Source organism: Ciconia boyciana, chromosome 10 (genome assembly GCF_034638445.1).
Source record: "Ciconia boyciana chromosome 10, ASM3463844v1, whole genome shotgun sequence".
Taxonomy (NCBI): Eukaryota; Metazoa; Chordata; class Aves; order Ciconiiformes; family Ciconiidae; genus Ciconia; species Ciconia boyciana.
This window is the reverse complement of record NC_132943.1, coordinates 19,423,732-19,447,165: the sequence shown is the minus strand read 5'-3', so window position 1 is coordinate 19,447,165 and position 23,434 is coordinate 19,423,732. Positions and strand designations below refer to the sequence as shown.

Genomic DNA, 23,434 nt, shown 5'->3' with positions numbered 1-23,434 from the left:
AGCATGGTGGGGTATCCAGTGGAGCTGACATAGCAGTGTGCATTTCCTTCCTTGCATCGCTGTTTGTAGTACTGTGATCTGAAAAGGAGTGTTTGTAAATCATCTGCATTTTTTTTTCTCCAGATATCCTGTATTCAACCCCCTACATTTCCCACACTTGAAGTTACTTGTTTTTATTGTGTGGCAGGTTTTGTCTTAACTTTATTGTTAAGGCTTTTTTATTTGTTGCCAAAAGTCTATTTGCTATATTTTGAAGATCTCAAATACTGAGAGGGAAAGCGTTGCTCCACGTTTCTTTCCCTCAGTGGCAGCTTACAGGGCTTCCACATTGCAGTACAGAGGTGCCGTACTAGGAGTGAAAGACTGCCGTTGAAAACAATCCATCATCATACCAAGGCCTCAGCGTGAATGTAGTCTTTATTATGTAAATTAGGATCAATTCTTTTTGAACATCTTCCAAATATTCAGAGCTATGACATTATAAAAATATACAATAATCTGTCCCAGTCTTCCATTCTTCCTGAGTTGCATGTTACTTTGTTCCATGAGAAATTCTGAAGTTTTTTCCACCCATTTTATGAATTGCTTATTCAGTTAAATATTTGTTAATTCTCTTTGAAGTCTAGGACACTCACTCTGAATTATGCAGTTTCGCAAACGTCATTAAATATTTTGAAAAGAGTGGCCCTCCCAGGAAGAGGGGACAGCCCTGACTGTCACTAATCAACTGTTTCCCGTCTAACACTTGAACTGAGATTGAGGTGGTAGTGTAAGGAGCACAGGCTCACTCTTTTGGACAACTGAATTGGGTAGAATTGATAAGGTGCAAAAAGTAGGTAAGTTTCAGTAGGTCACAGAAAGGCCCAAGCTGTTAAGATGTTCTTGGGTAGATAGCCAGGGTAAGAAAAGTTTTTTGAGTCTGATTCCTTTTTGAAAAACAGGAAAGACTTAATGGTTTTCTTCTTAAGTTTCCATTTAACCAATAAATTGTACTTTTTGAAGCAATGACCTCAAGCAGACCCTGTGTTGCTCTAAATCAGTGTGGAACATGGGACTTCTGCTTCATTTGTGGTGACTCTTCTGGTCTTTTCTATCAAAGATGTTGCCCTTTTAATCGTTACTTAAAATTCATTGATCAAATGACACTGTCTGTATTCTCAAGATAAAGCCCTCCACCTGAATTCAGTTGGGTCCAAACCCCTCACTTAGAGGAGGTCAGGGATTTGTGCTCCTCCATGGCTGTAGCTGAAAGGTGAGCAGCAGCAAGACTTTACTTTCAAAGGTAACTGGTTACTGACCAAGCATCCCAGTGATGTTTATAGGGTGGATAGAGGTTTTGGGAACATTGTTAGTTTCTTTATCTCATGGGATTAAAAAAATTAGATAATATAATTACAAACAGAGTAGAATACATCTAAATATATAGCTGTAAAGCCAGATGCTCAATTCTTTATAATTGGCTTGCCGTGTACTTCACAATATACTGATAAAAACCCTTCTGAAAAAGGGATCCACTGCTGTTTATATCACCCCAACAAAACTAGTTAAATTTTTTCCATGAAAAAGGGGAAAGTATTTTCTGTTTCTCTAGATGAAAATTTATGAGTTCCTGTGATAGAAGACATTTTAATGCCATTAGGACATTTTAGCTTTGTTGCTCTTTTTCTGGTAGTTAGCGTGCCTTTTTTTGTCCTTTCCTTAACCGAAGGGGAGGGAGGCAGCTTGAAGTGCAGAGGAAAGAATAAATTTTCATAATTTTGTATTGTAGTCAGGAAGGAGTATTTCTGAGGGCAATGTTTTCTTCTGCTCATTAGTGTCCTTCCCAAACTTCTGCTTTGTTCAGTGGGACAGAATTTGCAGACATTTTAGTTGTTCTTCAGGGATTTAACTGGATTTGTATTTGGACCTGGGTTGCTGGTGTTCTGCCTTCTCCAGGATCTTATAGTTGTCTTCTGCTCACGTTTGTGCCAAAGATATTTGACAACTCTTGAGTTCAGCTTCTGCAGTGGTTGAGGAAATGTGAGGCTATTTCCCTTGAGTTGCTTTCCTCTAGTGGTAGAGGTCAGCATTTGGCTGTGATGGCTCTCCTTTATTTTTGTAGCAGACAGTTCTCTGACCTTCTTGTTGCTGAGATCATCCTCACTAGGGCTTTCAGAAGAACATCTGACTCGGGCTCAAATTCTTCACCTTCTTCTGTTCTGACCATATCGTATGTTACAGGAAAGGTCTCAGTCCTTCACCATTAATAATTAATTTGCTTCTAGGTACCTTTTGTTGACTCAAAGATCCGTGAATTTGTGGTTTCTTCCTTCCACCGTGATTTGGTTTCGTGTTGAGGGTGTGGATTCTTTTAATCCCAAGGATAATTTAAGAGAAAAAAAAAGTATCATTAAATTACTGCAGTCTGAGTCATACTTGGTCTGTGAGTTTAGCTCCCTGGCCTTCCCACACAGCATTTCCGATATGCAGTGAGCTTAGGGTGTGCAGGAAAGACTGCAGAGTGACCTAGATACTGTTTAACTCTTTACTAATGAGTGGCTTTCTGACATTGGGTATAGCCATTGTCTCCTTGGATTCTCAGTCCTTTTCTGTGCCATAGCTGTATCTGTTACATTTTCCTGCTTCTGAGTGTTTTTCATTAAAAATAGTTTAAGATCTCTATTTGGATTGGTTTAATCACCTTGTTTAGATAAACTGATTGGAAAAATTAGTAAATGAACTGTTTTAGAATCTGAAGCGTAGGCATCAGATTCATCCTCAAGTAGAAGTTATGGCTTCTTTCATATAGTACTTCATCACTTTTAAGAGAAAAGTTAATTCTGCTGCCCTCTTGCAGGTAAAGAAATAGTCATCTTGGGCTCTCAATAATAAAAAAAGGTCTGTAAAGCCCAGAAACACTGTGACCATGTCATACAAGCTCCCTTGTTGGCATATGTTGTTGAATCTGTTCAAGAAAGGTGGTTGTGATACAGACTAACTTCACTGATTTTGGGCTTGCCTGTCAGCTGTGCTGTCATGCAGTGGTTGGTTGATTTTTCTTGGCACTGTATCAGAATGTGTTTTTTGAATAGTCCGTTCTGTGGCTGCTGGTGCTCTGGGTTTGTGAAACTGCCACAGCTGCTCCTTTTAAGAAACTTTGAATCTACATCTGTTTAATGTGGATGCCATGCAGGGTTGCAGTTGATACAGCCAACTGGAGGATCCCCATTTTCTTTGAGCCTAGTTGACCCAGTCTTGAGTCACCCCTCTGCACAGATGCTCATGGGTTGGGTTTTCCCTGCTAGGCCAGGATTAACTTCCCTTGTCTGTGTTCTTCACTGTGAAGCCCATCGATCCAAGCACTTCCTGATGGACACCAGCAAGAGTGCAGTCTGGGACACTGAATTTATCTTTCTATGGTGGCATTTGACATAGCTGTCGTACAAAAAAACCCAAAACACTGGAAATGAGGGTCTGGGGGATCACATTAGTTTCAGCCAGCTTGGGTATGTTCTACGTGACAATCTGGTAGTGGGCAGTGTGCTGTGACTGCAGGTCTGTCTGCAGCTCGGGGCTAAGAGTAGGCTGAATGTGCAGTGGTTCCAGAAGACTTCGATTGTACTTGGCTAGCTGCTATAGCGATGGGATCAGAACAAGTTAATGGTGTTTTTATAGAAAATGGTATATTTAAGCTACCAAAAGCAAATTTCCAGATAAGTATCTATTACATTCTCTTTGCGAAACTACAGAAATCAAACTCTGCCTCCTGCTTGCTTCAATCAATATTCAAAAGACTGTCTATCTTAAGCAGTGTGAAACTGAGGAAGTGTCACTGAATACGACCCTGTCACATCAGCCACAAAGGTTGCACTTTAGATTTTGTGTTACAGCTTGTGATTGCTCATGTATCTAAAATTTGGCAACAGATGGATAGTATTTTTTTTAATGCATAACACTCCTCTGTCCCTATCTCAGCACTTAATACTACTGCAGACATCTTTTCAACAGAGCCATGCAGTTATAATCAATAATATGTGAGCTGATGTTTCTGCTCAATAACGTACAGCCACTTACATGCCCTTCTGAAGTATTTTGACCCCTGGAGAGAACTACTTTAGTATAACCATTTTCCTTATTGAAATGGAGATATTTGCTATTCAGCACAGCTGGGACTTGAGACTAGAGACGCAGATTCAAATAGGGATCAAGTCTACATGCCGTGCTATTAAGGGGGCAAGGCCTCTGGAAGGTTTAGCAGTGATTTTGAATAATTTGTGCATTTAGTGCTGTTCTAGTACGATTGAAATTAAGTTACCAGAAATTAAAGGAGATCAGACTCTAACATTAATTTTATAGTTTCTTCATAATTAGGTGTTAATTCCAGTATAGAATAGCTATTGAAAGCAGGATGTTACTATGAGTATTTCATAAAAGAACCACTGTTAAAATGCTGTTCAGAGAGACTGGAAGTTATTTGAATGTATTGGGTTTTTTCTTCTTCTGCCCTCCAGACAGAAGAGGGGCAGTCAGCACTTTCCAAGATGGGGTGTTAAATTAGTGCAAGATGCAGGTAAGAACAAATAGGTATCTTAGAGCAGAAGGTATTTTAATCCAGCAGGCCAGGTCTTGGATTCATCCTGTTGGCTTAGTGTTGTCTTAGTATTACAAAAACAGAAGGAAAACATACAAAATACGCTGACATATTTTTAAAAAGTTATCAATGACAAGCATTATTCCAGTGACCAAGCATCTTCCATACAAGGTAAATGCAAGAAAAAACATTATGTGTGTGTGTACATATATATGTATGTATTTTTATGTATACGTATATACGTAATTTACACAATATGTGAGACAGTTTTTTGTAGTTCAGAGTTGACAGATGGGTCGGGGCTTAGGAAATGGGATGTGGCTGAAAGCGCCCTTCTACTTTGGCAATCTCCAGTCTCATGGTTTTCAAGACTTTGCCAACATATTCCTCGTGGCATCATTTATTTAAACTGAGGGTATAAGACTTGGTTAGCAACCTTCACTAGGAGTGAAATTAATAGGCAAGAATAAATTAAAGATTAATCTTCTGCAAGGATACAGGCTTGCAGCATTAATAGGTGTCTGTCTGTCTATCCAGATAGGAGGTAATCTCACACTAGCTAGGACTGTAGCCAGAATAACACCTTTTGGTTTATCCTGATTTATCTGACTAAAACAAGGGAAAAAAGTATTGGGAAGTGTTGATAAATAATTTTATTTTTCCCTTGCCTTGTCCTTAATTCCCTCCCACAAGAAAAATAAATTTGCTTAGGAAAAGGCAAAATAAAGGACAATGCATCATACACTGACAATGACTGAATTTGACTTCCTTGGATGAAGGAGGAGGAATTGAAAAATAAAAGGTCTTCAGGTAGAGAGACTAATTTATGCTCCCAAGCTGATCTGTGCTGTTTAGCACAGGGAAGAGAAAGGAGTTATAAATTATGAATAACAAGAACTGCTCTCTCATGTCTTCATAGTTTTATTCTTTCAAGCTGTTAGTGTAGGCTCTGCAAAATTGGTGAGGCTGAAATTTGCCAAGATTTATGGTTGGGTGTAGAAATACTGCCTTACTTTCAGATTAAAACAGCTAGCAGTGGTAAATCAATACATGCATGTCTGCAGACCTGCCATGAGCTTGGCTTATAAATACATATTAGCATTCATCTGGTTTAATTTCTCATCTTCCCAAATCATTGTCTTGATTAGTGATCATTTCTCAGTACGAAAAAAAGGAAAATTGCTTTAAAAGAAATTGCTAGCCTGTAGAAATAATACTCCAGACTTGTAATTTGAACCTGTTCGGAACTTTATTATTTTGCTTGCAAATGAATTATGATTTTCCAAAAGCCCCTGTATCTTTCATGGCTATGTCAAACTGTGCTCTCTTATTTTTTATGTTCTTTCTGGGAGCCACAGGAACTATGATAATTTATTTTCAAAGAATATTGCTTCAGTTTTTGCTTTCAGTTGTATGTAAAATGCAGGGTTTTTTTCAGTGCTTTACTCTTAACCCAGTTATAATTTGTGTCCATTCTGTAGTGTTAGGGTAAGAGAACAACAGGGTGAGACCATTTGCTTTTTTAAAATAACATGTCTTTGTTCTTCCATCTTGTAGCTGTAGGAAACTATAACCCCTTCCTGTATACCTGAATAGCCTTGTCAGTAGATGCATAGGCAAATTCCTGCAGAAAATGTAGATTGTCTTATGGTTTTTTGAGTAAGAATGATTGTAGTACTAAAAAGTGGGTTAGCCAAGAATTCCAAATATCTTTTTAATTAATTATCCCTTTTTGTAAAATAAGGATTCTCTATAGTTTGCTCTGCTAAACTGGATGCTGAATGATACAGATTAGAAAGTGCAGCCTGCTTTGTAAGGCAGGGATTGAGAGGCAGACGTCTTGATTTTTTTCTAATGTTGTAGTATTTACTGATAATTTCTTGTGCAGATGTCTTAATATATGTTAGCTGATTTATGATAATTTATTATAATTCTGAGAATTATTGTTTGTGACTATCTGAATAACTGCACAATTCATTTTCATATGAATGATCCTCAGTTCAGTGTCTTATGGTAAAACTTTCTATAACGCTTTGAGTGCAAGGGTTCTTCATATAAATTGCAATATACTATATTAGAAGTAGAATAGTAGCAAATCAGTTTCTAAACTATTCAATCTCATTTACACGCATCACTTCATATTCCATCCATCTCTAAAATATTTTTCTCAAAAGAACAATGCCAACTCAGGGTGTGGTCTTTCACTAACGTTGGTTATCAAACTCAGTAGAATGTTGGCAGGAAACAACACTTTTAATGTCAACCAGCATTTGTGTCCCTGCAAACAGATGTTTGAAAATGTAACGTGACTCTACGTAGCTCACACCTTTAAAAATACTTTGCATATGAGTTTTCATATGGGTAAATAGAAAAAATCTCCTAAAAGTCTAGGCAAAAATAAGTTATGAAGTATTTACTTAGCTCTGCTGAACTGTTGATTTCATAAACTGTAAAGATGATGATGAACATAAACTATTTCCTTTTCTGAAAGAACAGACACTTTGGTTAATGCACTACTGTGATCCCCCCCCCCCAGTTTAGGAGAAAGCAGGCTATGGTTACTTAGACAATACTTGCACTTCAAAGTGTGTCAAAGAGGCAAATCCGTTTGTGTTTCTGATAGATTATTTATCCTGCTTAACCTATAAACTGTAAAGTAACGAGGCTACTGAACTGATAGATAGCCGAGCAGATGGTTCAGAGATTATGCTAAATCACCTCAGCTTGTCAGAAGTTAGGTTGGGTTACTGCAGGGGCAGTGGCTGCACAAAACACCAAATGGGATAATTTTTCTCAGTTTGTTGCTTGAAATTCCATTTTTCTTCACAGCATGTGACATCTTGTGTCTTTACAGTTAAAACAGATATGTAATCAACAAATTTAGGACCAACATGTTAGTATCCTGGCTTTCATAAGAATCATTTGGATGATGAGAATCTTTAGGTGTCTATGAAATCTGAAAGGTGATCTCCTATGCAGTGCAAGAGGTTGGCTCTGCCACTTTTGCTGCTGTTGCTCTCTCCTTTTTCGGTGTCTAGAACTGTTCCTTTGGTCTCTCCCTACCATCAAGTTGAGCGTTATTATCTTGCTAGCCTATGAAGGATTAAATGGAAATTAAATACCATGTGTTTAGTAGTAAGAAATCATGTTGCAGCTGAGCAAGGATAGGCCAAGATTCAGGGCGTTGAAAAAAATCTCACCCTGAAGAGTGGGTGAATATTAATCATAGTTCTGCCAAATATCTATTCACATCCTCAGTGGAGCGACTGAGGCAACAGATGCCGATAAATTTACTAGAGCCTAGGATAGAAGTTATAGGTTCATCCTTCAGAATTTGCCCTTTTTTTTTTTTTCCTTTTAAATTAACAAAAAAGCCCCCAAACAAATCCTAGCTTAAAGATTTTATACTTAGGTTTTTAAATCTCTCATTATTTCGATTCTACTGCTGTTGTGCTTTTCTCAAAGTAGCATCAGTTGAATTCTTCTCAATGCCTGGCAGGGAAGAATCTGAGAGCCTTCCCCTTCAACTCCAAAAGCTCTTTGGGGAGGAGGCTTCATGGATTTTTTTTTTTTTTCCCCCCCTTTCTCCATGATTGTGTCATCATAGTACTGAAGAATAACTGCTTTTTTCACATATTGCAACATTCTTAACCTTATAAAATAAAACTGAATAAACATGCCATTACTTTATTTGTTGATTTAAGATTGATGGAGAAAACACCTCTGCGGGGAATTGTTGGAAATCTGTTGGTTTAGCACACACTAGAAAGCTACATTAGGAATGCTGTTTTAGTGTCAGCTGTAATATGTCTTAAACATTTAAAATACCCAGAGATACTAAAAAAAGCAATTTTCCTCAGTTGTGCTAAATGAAGGGGCATTGTACAGTGGGTCATGCTTTTAAGATAATCAATTTGTTGTGCAAAAAGGAGCATACTAATTGAAAAACCTTTGCAAAATATCATAAAAATAGCTGTAGGATGCTAACAGGACTTTTTCCTCTTGACTTTCAGTCAGCTTCTAAGGAATGGATAGAGATTATTTACATCTCTATGAAGCAAGAGGAAGCAAACATTTCCTGATTCTAAAAACATTTCTTCCCTATCCCCACAGCTCATCCTTGGCTAAACCAGAAAATAACTACTCTTAAGAAAAACAAAATGGGTAGCTGAAAAATAATAATCTCCAAAACCTTTCTCCTGTGTGTCACTTCGCTATTCGTTAGAGTTTTCAGTTCCTGGTTCTTTTTAGCTATGGAGTAGTTACATTTGTGTAGAGCCTGTACACTATAAATCAAATCTGTATTTATAAAATACTGCTTTTTATCTGTTAAAATTAATACTGTCTAAGAAACTGAGAAGGCATTTGTTCAAACTTCACCAAATTGTATATGTCCGTTATGCTGAGCATCTGCTCTTCTAAGGATGGAAAACTGTAAGAGCTGATAGTGTATCTGATTTTGCATCTGGTTTTGCTACTTTTGATTACGTCTCAGGGAAATCTGGAATTGTAACCTACTGAGCCTGAAGAAAAGATTGTTTGTACCAAAGTAATCCTAGTTTGTACTAGTATTGGTAACTGTATCTGTAATGATGATGATATATATACTCTTATTCACTGATTCTTATTGAAAACACAAATATGCAAAACTTAAATGAAGAATTAAAGGTAGAGAGGTTGTGAAGAAAGATTTCTTGATCTTGTGAAGAATTTACAGCAGCATGTAAGACTATTGAATTGTCAGTAAAGCCAAAGATCTGTGGGATTGGGGGGTTTGGGTTTTTTTTTTTGTGTTTGTGTTTGTTTTTTTTTCCTTGTACACAGATCCTAACTCATCAAAAATAGTCTTTACATTAACGGACAAAATGTAACTTTAGTCATTTTGTAAAGACAATCAAAATAGTAGTTGGCTTCCATAATAATAAATTCTAATTTATTTTGAGGTATTATTTATCTCCCAAGTAAAATAATAAAAAATGACAATGAGGACTACTTGGATATTTGGATATTTTGAAAATACCATCTTTCTCTCTGAAGTACCAGAGAGTCAAAGGGACAATTAATAAGAAAGGAAGGAACTAGCTTTGTGTCAAAACCACATGACCATTTGACAGAATGTCATCAAAGCAGCACTCTAAGTTTAATTTAGGCTCATAAGGAAGTCCTATTTTGCACATAGTGAAAAATATGATCCAGTGCCTGAAACAGGGCAATCTGGATGAGTTGGTTAACCCAGTGCTTGAGTATCTGAAGCTAGTATAGGAGATTTTGCTGAACCAAGCAAATTAGCCAAATCTATAACAATTTCAAAACACAACTTTTACTAAGCTAGATTATGCATACCCATTAACTGTGCAAATAAAAATAAGAAAACTATAACTGCAACTTTTAATGTAATGTTTAATTATGCACGAAAAATGATTAGTCTGGCTTTTGGTGGTAGGTGCTCATTATGTTCCAGTAGCAACTCCTTAGGTTCATGATGGCCATAAAGCAACGGAGTGATTCCAAAGAGTTTCTCAAAGAACAGTGTGTCTTGCAACAACAGAAAACAAAATATGGACAAAATGTTCTCAGCAATGTCTCCTTCTACACTAGGGCATAGATGTGGTGAAGAAGAATTTAAAAATGGAAACCATATGGTTTGATTCTGTTCTCTGAACTCAGTATTCTGGTGGATTGAATAAATTTCTTCATCAAGTTTTTGTAAGAGAACATTTACCCATAATTAAATAGCAGGATTAGACTAGGCTATCACAAGGACTAGCAGTATTGTATTGACAATTATTTTCTGAAATTCCCCTTATTGGGAAATTAAAAATTTGATACATGGAGAAACAAAAACTCCCTGTTTTTATCTAAGCTTGAAAGGGAGCAAGAGCTTAAGGTTCAGTACACCACTTTGCCAAGATGCAGCAGAGCAAGGGAGGTATGGGAGCCAGATAAAACCTTTTGTACTGCTCAGAGGTGTTTTTTGGATCCAGCAGAAAAGGTTGCTGGGGCTGATTATGTTCCCTTGGCTATGCTGTTGGCTTAGAAATACCCTGAACACTGGAAGAGCAGTGAGGTATGGATGCCATCTGTACCAAGTCAGTTCTTGCTGACAACTCCCTTGACTCTTTTGCTCAGTTACAGGGAATTTTCTTTGCTCCTTTTGCACCAGGTGGTATAGAGGAGCTGAGAACTGCAGCATAGGTGAGGCCTTCCTATGGACTGCTCAGGTGCCTCCTCTTCAGGTCTCAGTCGAGGTGAATGGGTTGGGCTTCCACATACTCTACAAGTGAGAAAGACTGTGGTGGGGACTTGGCTATTAAGACCGTTAGTTTCACGTAAATGTTTTGAGTCGTACTGTTCAAAATAGAATACTCTGTGTTTGGGGAGGTGAGGTTTCTGTCTTAAAAGTGGCTCATCACTGATTTGCAGAAGTCAGTGTTCGTTACATGCATTTATTTAGGGTCATACTGAAGATTAATATTATTCCCTTTCAAGCAGGCATTTACTGCATTTAGAGCACATGCAAGGTGCCCACTGACCATGTTGTGCACTGAATAAGACCATGTTTGAATAAGAAAGTTATTTTTGGGGTTTTTTTTGTATTGTTTTGGTTTTTTTTTAAAAAGCAGATTTACAGACTAAGCATCCCCACCTGCAAGTTCTTTACAGTGTGACAACTAATATACAGGAATTGCTTTGGAAGTATTTGCTTTATCCATTTCGTTCTAGTTATTTACCCTAGTCTAAAGCAAGGTTTATTTTGATGTGGACCCATTCAGCAACTGCAATGTATTGTAGGATTAACTGATCTGCTCTCCCACATGACCCTCCTTGCTGGATCTGCCTGGTTGTTTTGCTCTCTCTTGTCTTTGGGTCACCTGGTGAGAATATTGGCTCGCTACCGAAATTTTTCTGTTCAGCCAGGTTCTCTTTCCTTTCACAATTGCACCTGATAGTGAGTTCATGTACTCAGAGCCACTTATATGTTATGAAATCCATGCCTGGTTTTACCACATGATTCTGGCTCTTAGAAATAAAGAGCATTCCATGAAGGGCAGTGATAAGATGCTAAGATGTAAAAATTAAGCTAGAATAAACAGAGAAGATATGCGGCATTGTTTCTGCATAGCAGAGGAGTTCTGACAGCACTACAGAAATGCAAGGGATAACAGCAGGATCTCTAGGAATGCTCTTTTTTACAGCTGGACTGGACTTAGGCAAAGAGAGAGCACTGCTCATCTTCAACACAAAGTTCTGGACAGTTTAGGATGGAGGACCTAAGCAGCTCGAAAGGGCAGGGACTTTCTGTGGTAGCAGAGACCCTTCTGGTGTGTTAGTGTCCGAGTCAATGTCAGGTGGTAGAGAAACCCTTCACAGCACAAGCTGGAAGACAGTTTGAAAGTACTGCAAAAGGAAGCACTGTGAGCTTGGTGGTATGAGGTATGTTACGCTAAGCTATTGTGGACAAAGATTTGAACAATTCATTCCAGACAACTCCTATCAAGCCTCTCACTGCCTGTTCTTATTGTACCTCCCCTAATGCATACACAGATAAGTTCTTTCAACACTCAAAATAGCACTTGTGGCAGAGACTTCAAGCTACTTCATTCTCCATTCTTTGTCATGCTCATGATGGCATCTTATCGCCCTCAGGTTTGCAAGTAGTTCGTTACACTAGCAGATGTACAAAGGGAGAAGAATAAACACTGGTTTGGTTTGATCCGTGTACTTAGTTTTTGTAAGGACCCTTTTCTTTCATTATCACGGAGGTCACCAAAATTAGGCTTCAGAGATGTTTTAAATGTCGAAAGTATTCCTAGCTATTTGTAATAAATCTGTCAGTGCAAGTATTTGCACTGGGTTTGACTGTGTTGCTCAACAATGTGATTTTTAAAAAGTATGTGTTGATGCTTTGCTTCAAGCCTTCCACTTCAAAAGTGTCGAAGACAAAGGTGTAGTGCTGTGTTTTGACATTCACATTGCCTGGCAGTAGATCTTCTTAGGGCAGCTGAGTAGGTGGGGTTACCCTTTCACTTCTGCACAAAGAGTGTGTAATGGGCAGCGGTAAGCATTATCCTGTTAAGTAGCAGTACTGCTTATCTTCCTAACTTGGCTTTTGAACAAGTTTCTTCTTTATCTCATATCCAAGTATACATTTGTAATGGTGTTCTGTACTATGACGATAGCTTGTACACTGGTATACAGACTGTTACTGAACATACCCCTTTTAATCCCATAACCAATGCACCCTGGCAATTATTTACCTGCCTCTTACCCAAGCCCTCTCTTCCTTAATACGTTAGTTGACATTGGTACAAGTGCTTTATAGAAAAGAGATGCAAAGCTGAAAACATCTTTCCATCTCCAAAGATAATTCAGACTAAAGAGAGAATGTGTTAATAGCACTCACCCCCCAAAAAAAACCCAAAACAAAACAAAACCAAACCCTAAGAAACCCAAAGAACTCTTTATTGCTGCTGAACATTCATTTGATGTTATTTTTGGGAGAAAAATAATCTACTTAATAAGGAATACCTAGTTGCTTGTCACCAGCCAGATTAGCAGTTATTTCTCAAGATTAGCACTTAATTTAAAAGAAAGCATATTTAAAAAAAATGCTTCAGAAGAGAGGGAACAAGCAATCACCGATCATTGGAGAAGTGATTCTGCCAACCATGAGAGATGTGCTCTGCCTTGGGTAGCAGGTCTCACCAAGCACGCAGTAAGACTTTGGAGCAGAAGAGTAGCCTCAGCAGGGTGCCTAAGACAACTAGATATGCATGAGCTTTGGGAGGAATGATGGTCTTCAAGGCAAGATCTAACATCATAGGCATCTTTGGAATGTAAGTTTTCTCTTGCTTGCTATATTCCTTTTTGTAAGTAGGCAATACATATTATTTTGCACCATGACTTTGATGTGTTTTATAGCTCATTGATTTCTGGTGGGTCTCGATTGCAGTTGCACCTAACAAATGAGCAATTGAACGCAGGAGCCTGTGTTAACAGCAGTATTAGGACTGCAGAATTCGGGAGGAAGGAAGTAGATTTTCATGACGGTCATCATTTGAAGGAAGCACTTATGAGGAACTGCAAGGAGTAATTTCCCGACATATCAGACCAGATGGTGGGAGCAAGGAGGGGATGTATCCCTCTGCCCAGGCTGAGGTGGGGTAAACTGCGTTTCTGTGCTTCATGGCGTGAGTGGAGAGCTAGCACTTGGGAGGAGCATTCACAGGGAAAACTGTAGGAGAAATCCTGGCGATGTCTGCTATTGTTATACTGGTTCTCCGAATCATTCCTAGACTCACACTGCTGAAACTTCTTGGCAGTCTTCCATGGCAGCTGGTTCTTTGCAGGAGCCATGCTATCTAGGACAGTGAATTAAATCACTAGCGGTCTTGCACATTGGAAAATGGTCCATGAAGTGGTTGTAAAGAACAGACATGCAGACACATGTTTATGGGTGTGCGTCAACATCTGTGGGCCAGCACAGTCCATAGCCAGCTCCCGACTCCTCTCCATGACCAAACTGGCTGAGGGTTGCAGTTACTTTGTTTACATAGATACCCAGTGCTGTAGTTTTTCACCACCACCACTTTCTACACTTTCAAGAACTGAAACAGTAGCAGGGACAAGATCATCCTTCATGGATTTTTTTCCCACAAAAGGTTATGTAGCTCTCCACTTTAAGAAGCTTAGGGAAGCTGATACGGCATGGAGAATGCTGGCCATCAAATATAATGCTGCGTGCAAGCGACTTGGGACACAAGAGTTTAGTGGACCTTGAAGAGCCCTGTCCCTGAACAGTTTGCTTCTCTCATTTATAACATGTACTTTTACTCTGCACTCTGAAAAATTCTGGAGAAAGTTTCAGAAGTTTTGACTTACGAGGTATAGAGCTTTCTAATTTACATATTACACATTTGGAAAATAAGTGGCTCTAATATGTACCTGCTCCAACTATTAGGCACAATTTCTATTGCTTTATTACAGCTTCTAGCATAATATATTTAGGTATGCACTGATTTTCATTGACACTTGTACATTTTTGGGCTATAGACGGATAGTTCTATTTTATATCAGTGCAGATGCTCGCAATTTCACATACAATAAGGAAGCCAAAACCTAGTGGCTACTGTCCCAGGTTTACCCCCTTGCAACTATTTGAAGCCATACAATAACTCATTGAATAAACAAAAGGTGCTTGAAACTGGTCACAAAAAGTGATAACTACACTGAAACACGTATTTAAATGTTCTTTAGGGGGAAAGTACTTTGTAAATAGGCTTCATCCTTGAATGACTATCACTTTGCAAGTGAACAGTTATTTGAGTACTCTTAACTAACTAACCTTAACTTTATTAGGCTTCTTATATATTTCAAAGAACTTTTAAGCTAATACAGCCACTGTAGAAATTGAGTTAGTTGTCTTTTGAAATATCGTTTTGAAATGATACTCACTGTGTTGAAGTTATATTTAGCAGGTGAACTGGCAGAACTTCATTCTTCCCCAAATTCCACTTTCTTATGCTGATAACATTTCTCATAATTTTCCGTTCATTTTGGGTTCTTGTACAATGATAAAGAACCTCTTAGCACACAGTGCTTAGGTATACCTGTTGATGTAATAAGTTACATTTATTCTCATGTGGAAACAACCTCATGTTGCATCATTTCTCTCTTGTATACTCACAGCACTGTATCAAATATAGTTCGCGAGCAAACAGAGGAGGTTGTGGTAAGGAACTTGGGAAACCTGTGCTCCATTTCCAATTCCGCTGCTGATGCAGGCCAAGGGTGTTGCTTTTTTAAAATTGAAACTGGGATTTGACTTCCAAGAAAAATTGCAAGTTTTTACCGCAGCAACAAATTCTACTCTAAATTTGATCAAAAAATCTAATACTGATAAACTTTGCAGAACACTTCAGAAACAGCAATCGTTCCTATAGCTGGGATTGCTGTCAGCCTGTTTCCCAAGCTTAACTGCTCTTAGATCTCTGGGTGCTCCCCTTTGGACTGCGTAGCAGATTGGTACCTGGACTGCCCAGTTATTGAGAAGCTGAGGAACAGGCAGTGAATGTATTTTTCTTTTAAAAAAATAAAATAGAAACTTTCCTGAGGGATGGTTTGGTTTTAATTGAAATGGTTTACATTTCAATTTTCCATTTTAAAAATACAGACAATTCTTTACCACCTTTGCTGATCAGCTGTCATAAATCTGACTTGCACTTGTCACCTTCCAGAACAGAGTTTTAAATCATTTGGGGGGGGGGGGGGGGCGCAGGGGAGAGAGAGCTAAGTTTTTTACTTCCCCACCCCACCCCATACCATGTTAGTTAGCAAGCCTGGCACTGACAAGGCAGTTTGTCTGCTTTATCTTCTATATATATTGAGAGAGTCCAAGCTTGTGTCTAAACCGTAGTTTCTTATATGTGCCAGGATTTTAACTGTGTTGTATTCTTTTCTGTAAAGCACTTTTTCTCTGGCTTGTTTTGTGATTCTGCTGTGCCACTGAGAACATAGGGAGAATAGAACAAGATCATGCTTGAAATTGTTGATCTTTTTTGTCACTTCTATCTACGTATGAGTTTTCATTATATAATTATATAGTTATATATTATTCCATTTTGTTAGAAGTAAAGGGTAATAGGATATAAAATAATGTGAATTGGGTATCTGTTGTAATAGGGTGCTTTTTTCTCCTTTTCCTTACATATGTATAATACATTTTAGGTATGGGAAAATTGTATCCACGAAGGCTATTTTGGATAAGACAACAAACAAATGCAAAGGTATGTATGTTTGCCTTTACATTACATTCACCTGAAAGTCCTAACTGATTCTATAAAATACACTACTGTTGAATTTTAAGTGCTTTCAACTTTTTTTTTTTCCCATTCTTATTCCTAAACTAGTCTTATTCTTGCCTGCAGTCAGTGTATTCAATACATTTGTTTCCAGTGGAGCTGGCAGACAGCCTGTGTCAGTGGTACAGCCAAGCTGGAGTGAAGCTGACATGCACAGTGCTGGCTGGCAGTTCGCCTCTATTTTAAAAACAAAAATGGAGTTAAAAGCAGCTTTTCCCCTTTTGCCTGGAGAAACTAGGGAAGCTTACAGAAGACCATTCAACTGTACTAAGTATCTGAAAAAATTATATATTGTGGAAATCAGCTCCATTGATTAGAGTAGTTTAAAGCAGCACTTAATTACATGTTCCAATCCTCTAATTGTGTTTTGTTATATGCAATTGAATGTATTGGGAGCAAAGAGAGGGTTCATTTTCACCAAAATAATTGCAGCTGGAAAAAAAATATTAGAAGTCCTTTAGATAAGCCGGATACATCAGTTCACTGTTTTTCATCACTCATTGCAATTACAGTGATATCATATCCCAGCGTGGTGAGAGAAGGTGTGGTAGCAGACACTGAAATATCAGATTTCCGACTTGCTTTTTTACAATTAAGAGGATAATTTCTAAGTGAAGTGAAGAATTAAGTCAGCTGATTTAGCAATGTTAATAAGCATAAAGCTCATGAATGAGCGTAAAGCTGATAGGCAGAGGCAGGAGAGGAGAGTTCATCGTTAATCGAGACGCAGTTTTTGTGTAGAACTTGGAAGCAGCGCAGGGGCATAGCTTCTTAGCTCCACATCTTAAGCAATTAAAGGGGTGCTAACAATTCAGAAACACAAATTTCTAGAATTTTTTTTCCCCAGTTTGTATGCAGATGTCATCTGTGTATATTGTGACTAGGAAAGAGTAGATGCCCTTTTCAATTATTTTAATTCATTAATACCTGTGACAGCACTTAACTGATTTATTTTGTCCATTCCCCCAGTTCCTGAAGACTTCAGTAGCTCTGTCAGTGATACAGAAATTCTCACATTAACGTTTTAAGAGATTTAAGCTGACTTTTCCAATATAGAAAATCTCGCTGGTGAAAAGTGGTAACTAACAGTCTGTTGTAACAATATACAGCAAGTTAAGGCTGCAGGGAAGCTCACTGCATGTCATTGAAATTGCAGTAGGAGCATAAGTAGGCAGAATGCAGATATCTAACTGGAATTTAACCAAAAGATTGACAGCATCTCTGGCTCTTGCCAGAAAAACACACCATGGGATTTAAACTAACTGGAGCAACAAGTAATTGAGTTTACGTATCATCTAGAAGATGGCAAAGCCGGCTTTGATGGCATGCTTGGTATCAGCATGTAACTTTGTCTGTATTGCACCCTGCAGTGTGGTGGTGTTGAAAACCTGGGCTGTCATGGGTATGAAAAGCTAGATGAGGGTATGGAAAGCTAGTTTTGCCTTGGCAGCACAAAACTTGATATGAGCTACTTCACTCTGTTTCATGTCAAGATTTAACAGTCCACAACACCACATGTTACACAGAACAATATGCTGCTTTCTTCAGCTTCTTGGCAGGTTAAATAAGCTTGCACTGATGTACAAGGCTGCTCGAGTTTTTTTCCTGAGATAAGGACCTTAAAGCTGGATCAGTTATATCTTTACACAACCTTTTTGTCCTCAGTATAGACATACTGTAAGAGAATACTATTACCTTCTGCAGAAATAACTCAATTTTCTACTCCTCTAGAGCTTTTTTTAATTGTTGGGGTTTTTTGTTTGTTTTCTTTTAAACCAACTTAGACACTGGAGAGGGATTTCTTTAATATTTGAGGCTGTTCACTGGTGGGAAGGAAGGGGGTTGAAAAATGCAGAATGAGGTTTGCAATAACATCTAGGGGAAGTAGCTTCCAAACTCTGACTGCGTTTTGGTGAGACTTGAGCATCTGACTCCCAGGTTGCTTTAAAAATCCCAGCCTGTAAGGTCAAGTGTCTGTAATCCCAGCCAGTGTCTGTAAAGGCCAAGGTACATTGCTGTTCAGATGTCCTGGAATCCATTAGCTGTACACTGTTGTTCAGAATAAGAAAAGAAGTTACTGCAAATATATGAAAATTGTTGCAATTAACTTTGGGTTTACTTAACACTTGAAGATTGCATTATATGGCATAGAAAATGCTTTCAGGACAATTTTTTACATTCTGGTTTCAGTAACAACAATGGGAAAAACTCACTTGAATTTCACTGAAGCTGAGTTTTCACTCACTTTTTAAATTTAACTGTCTTTTATGTATATACAATGAAGTAACTAATTCACCAAAAATTGGATTATGATGCAGAATCACAGAATCGTATAGGTTGGAAAAGACCTTTAAGATCATCAGGTCCAACCATAAACCTAACACTACCAAGACCACCACTACACCATGTTCCTAAGCACCTCATCCAAACGTCTTTTAAATACCTCCGGGGATGGGGACTCAACCCTGGGCAGCCTGTTCCAATGCTTGACAACCCTGTCAGTGAAGGAAAATTTCCTAATATCCAGTCTAAACCTCCCCTGGCGCAACTTGAGGCCATTTCCTCTCGTCCTATCACTTGTTACCTGGGAGAAGAGACCGACCCCCACCTCTCTACAACCTCCTTTCAGGGAGTTGTAGAGAGCGATAAGGTCTCCCCTCAGCCTCCTTTTCTCCAGGCTAAACAACCCCAGTTCCCTCAGCCACTCCTCATCAGACTTCTGCTCTAGACCCTTCACCAGCTTCGTTGCCCTTCTCTGGACACGCTCCAACACCTCAATGTCTCTCTTGTAGAGAGGGGCCCAAACTGAACACAGTATTTGAGGTGTGGCCTCACTAGTGCCGAGTAGAGATGCAGTAGATATGCGTCTTTTAAACTAAATTCTTCTCCCAGTTTTTCACTAAATAACGTGTAACTTAGAGGCTTATTGGTCCCTTGTTTAAACTGGACTAAGAATTTAGTTCAGAAAAATTAACAGATTATGCTTTACTCGGTGATCTCTCTGAAATAAGATTTTGCCCTTAGAAGATACATACCAGATAACACAAAGCAAACCACCATATTACTTGTTAGCAATTTGGACAAAATCCTGATAATGAGTGGGCATGGAAATTGATTTGTTCCACTAGGGTAGGTCCCCACCAGTTCAGGGTTGAAGGACTTTGGTAGATTGGGGTTTTTGGGGACTACATGAAGAACTTTGGAGTTCAAACTGGCCCTCTTCACCAACAAGAAAATTGTATTAAATAACCATGCTAGTAGCATATGAACTGTTTGATTACAAGCTGGTTGCTGTTTTGTTAATGAAATATGTTTTATATTTCAGGTTACGGTTTTGTTGACTTTGACAGCCCAGCAGCTGCTCAGAAGGCAGTTTCTGCTTTAAAGGCTAGTGGAGTCCAAGCACAGATGGCAAAGGTGAGTTAAAATAACTGGCTAATTGTTGCAATGGGTTGTTAAGATGAACAAACTTGTACGTTACCAGAGCATTGGCAATGTGAATTTTCAAGTTGCAGGCCCTTTACAGAGAGCGTAGTCCTCAAGCCACATGATATTTTAAGGTAACAAAATGGGGGCTTTCAACTGCCCTATCCCAAATCATCTCAACTAATGAAATAAAGAAACATAGTATAGTAAAGTCTCCAAACTCATCTGGTTGGATTTATCAATTTATTCATGATACTATTTTTCCATTGGCTTCATCAGAAGAAAGATTAGCAATGAATGTAAGAACTACAGCAGGCTTAACAGTTTAAATACAATATGTTAATTCCTGGAACAAGTCAATAGCTGAAATAGTTTACAGCACAAAGGTATGAAAGGTTTTATATATTGCCTGCTTGTTGTTACTGAGGTTAGCAGCGTCGTAATTTGGAGATGAATTTTTAAGCACAGCATGGCAAAATTTAACCTTGTGACTTTGTCTTCAGCCTTTCTAGTATATTTTCTGTTAATGTAAGTAGAATTTAAATCTGGGCATTCATGATAGATGTCTTGAAATTCTTAGCCAACTCTTTGACAACCTGTTTCTGCATCACGGCAAACCCAAGCATTATTGAAAATAAAGAAATATTATTTTCTTTTTCTCTCATTTTTAACTGATCCTTGTCTCTGAATCAGGTTATTAGCCAAAAGTGATCTTCAGAGCAGTGCTCTTTCGGCATAAGATAAGTTTCTCAACTCTATAAAATCAGGGAGATGATACATTAGTAATGATTTTGTCATGCCTTCTTGTTAGGTCAGATGGCCTGGTTCCAACAGAGTGCCATAAACACAAATTTATTAAATAAAGAAACTATTACCAACATAATCTGTTCATATAATTTGTGGTATCTCTTACAGCAAATGTTTTTGAGTTTGAAAGTTATATTCTAATTAAAAAAAATAATCCAGTAATTAAATAGTAATCTCAAAGACTTTTTTTAATAAAGTAGTCTGCCACAGATCTAGCAAATCTTTTATAGTTATCCATTAGGTACAGATTTTTTTCAGATGAGATATTTTCCACAGCTTCTCAGCTGAGGAGAACAGTTAAGCTAACAACATAAAATGTCTCTGGATGGATTCCAGGGCAACAAAATGGAAACCATATGTTTCATACTTAATGTATGTTTCATTACAGCCATGACACAAACATACATGCTTACTGGAAAACACTTGGGTTTTTGGTTTGTGTTTTCTTTTTTTATTTCCTTTTTATAAGGTTTTATGTATGCTTAATAAAGACCTTTTAATTAATCTTTAGTTTTTTAAAATTTAAAACTTTAAAATATACACCAGATTTTTCAAAGCCTCTGTCTGCCATCTTATGGATATGATATCTAGGTAGGAGGGGAGAAAAGAGAATGTGAAGTCGTGTAAATTCATTTTCCTAATGAATTTTGATGTCTGATTTAATTGTCATCTTGAGTAGATGGAGAAGCTCTAATAATGTAGTGATCTAATGAATAGTTTCTTACCTTTTTCCCATAGTGTATTTTTCTGACTCATTTCCTCTGACAGTTAGTTGCAATATTACTAATATTTCTTTCTGTTAGCATTAATGAAAAAATGTGCACCATAATACCTGACAGTTTTGATTGATTTTTCTGACACTGTGTCAAGCCTGGTGACCTGTGGGAAATCTGTAACTATAAAGTTTGCATTCCAGTGAAACTTGTTGTTCTGCTTCTTAACATGGAAAGAGTATTTGCATTATTAAAAAAACCAACCCCAAAACCAACCCAACGAACAGTACCACAACAGTCAGTCACAAGTGACCAAGAGTTTGAGTGCTTTGATTTTTGTCTATTTTGAGCCATTGGATTTTTTTTTTTTTCCTGGGCAGTGCCACTCTCCTTTTGTCTGAAAAATCCTGTCTCCACTTGGATGCTCCAAACTGGGAATTGCCAGTCACTTACAGTTGTTTTGGCAAGATTAGCAAATTGGACTCTTCAAGTGCAAGACACTATAAAAATTCACTTGTGTTTGTGTATTTAATATTTTATCCTTTTGCAAGTTACCACCTGTGCCGTGAAGTGGTCCTCTTGCGGTGAAACTGTTCAGGCTTTAGCCTGAATGTCACAGAGAAAGATTTGGAGGGCAGTTTCTCGCTGTCTGGCCGATGGATTTCCTCACTGACCGCTGACTGTTTCAGTTCCAAAGAGAAGTTGGCAGGATTTGTCCTGTGCCAAATCCTGTTGGCAGGATTTGTCCGTGGGCAGGCGTTGTTATTACGCTGTGCCCAGGGTGTCAGCCAGCAGCACGGCTCCTCAGTATTCTCGCCCTCCTCCCAGATACGGAGGTAGTCCCTGACCCACGGCAGCTGAAAGGGAAGGAAAATGTTATTGCTGAAGCCTTGTTCTGACTCTGGCTGCCGTAAAACCCTTTTTGTGGTGTCCTGCTGTGGCTGTATGTCGGTGAGTTAAAAATTACTCACGTCAGCAAGATCATCTACAAATCCTAGTTTAGTAGAAGTGGTTCAGATTATACGTATTAAAACCTTTGTTGTTTGTTTTGTAGAGATAGCTTCAAATATTTGACTTTGTGAGCTGTTCCTATCCATGGGGTAAGATCATGATGTACTCAGCAGTCTGCTTCCAAGTTGACCTGACTCCAGAAACATATAGTCTCGTCCCCTGTGTTTCGGCTATTGTTGAGCAGAGCGAGAGGGCCTGGGGCCCGAGACGCGGCTTCGGGCCACATCCTGCCAAATCTGTTCGGGGGGGTCCCTGTTTGTGGAGAAGTGGCCATGCCTTAGGAGACGTCACAATGGTAGTGTCAGCAAAGGAAGCCAGTGTCAGAGCATGGCTCAAGAAACATTATGTCTTCAGTTATTCTGCTCTTTCCGAGATCTGAATTGGGAACGCTTGACTAAGACGAAGCAGCTCGGGAGGGGTTTGGTGATTTGCTCTGTGCTGGTTAACAGTATTTTCCAGTCACCGCTGAAACGGAAACGCCTCCAACGATTCCTGTTGGTCAGATAATGCTGTGAAGAGCTTACATGAGATGAGATTGTGTTGCCGGGGGTTGGGAGTAGCTTTTGGATGGAAATTTAAAGCGGAGTTAATGGGCTATTGCCCCTCTCCTCTCTTCACACTGAGTATTGCCAGCGTTCGCTCTCGTCAGTCGTCTTTTTCAGTGTGTACAAGTGGCTGTGGAAAGGGATCAGGAGATGATGTTAGCTATAGTGGTAGCCAGCTTGTTTCAGGACCTAGTACAAAACCAATAGCTTATCTCTTACTCTAGAGATAAGGTACAGAAAGGGCAGATACATGTCTTGCAAGAGTATTGTTATTTCTAAGCTAGTTAGTGAGTGGCTGAGTGTCTAATTTTTATTTTCATTCATTTTAATTTCTTGAAATTTCTTTAATGTAATTAGTTTCTTGTCCTCGCTCCTAGAGGAGTGCTTCAATAATAAACCAATAATAATAAGTTCAAAAGCTCTGATTTTGAAGAGCTGCGCATTCTTAGGTAAGATCAGTAGTAGTATTGAAAAGCTCTGCGCATTTTCTTTGTTAGAAAA

The 23,434-nt window shown here is 38.5% G+C and overlaps 1 protein-coding gene across 6 annotated transcripts in view; it reads left to right on the top strand.

The window, feature by feature from the left end:
• Nucleotides 1-23,434, top strand: part of RBMS1 (RNA binding motif single stranded interacting protein 1) — a 150,458-nt gene that overhangs the window by 91,673 nt on the left and 35,351 nt on the right. For all 6 annotated transcript variants that reach the window (XM_072875241.1, XM_072875242.1, XM_072875240.1 and 3 more), the window contains exons 3-4: nt 16,298-16,356; nt 19,757-19,848. In XM_072875241.1, coding sequence (XP_072731342.1) covers nt 16,298-16,356; nt 19,757-19,848 — 151 coding nt within the window. The remainder of the gene's footprint in view (nt 1-16,297; nt 16,357-19,756; nt 19,849-23,434) is intronic.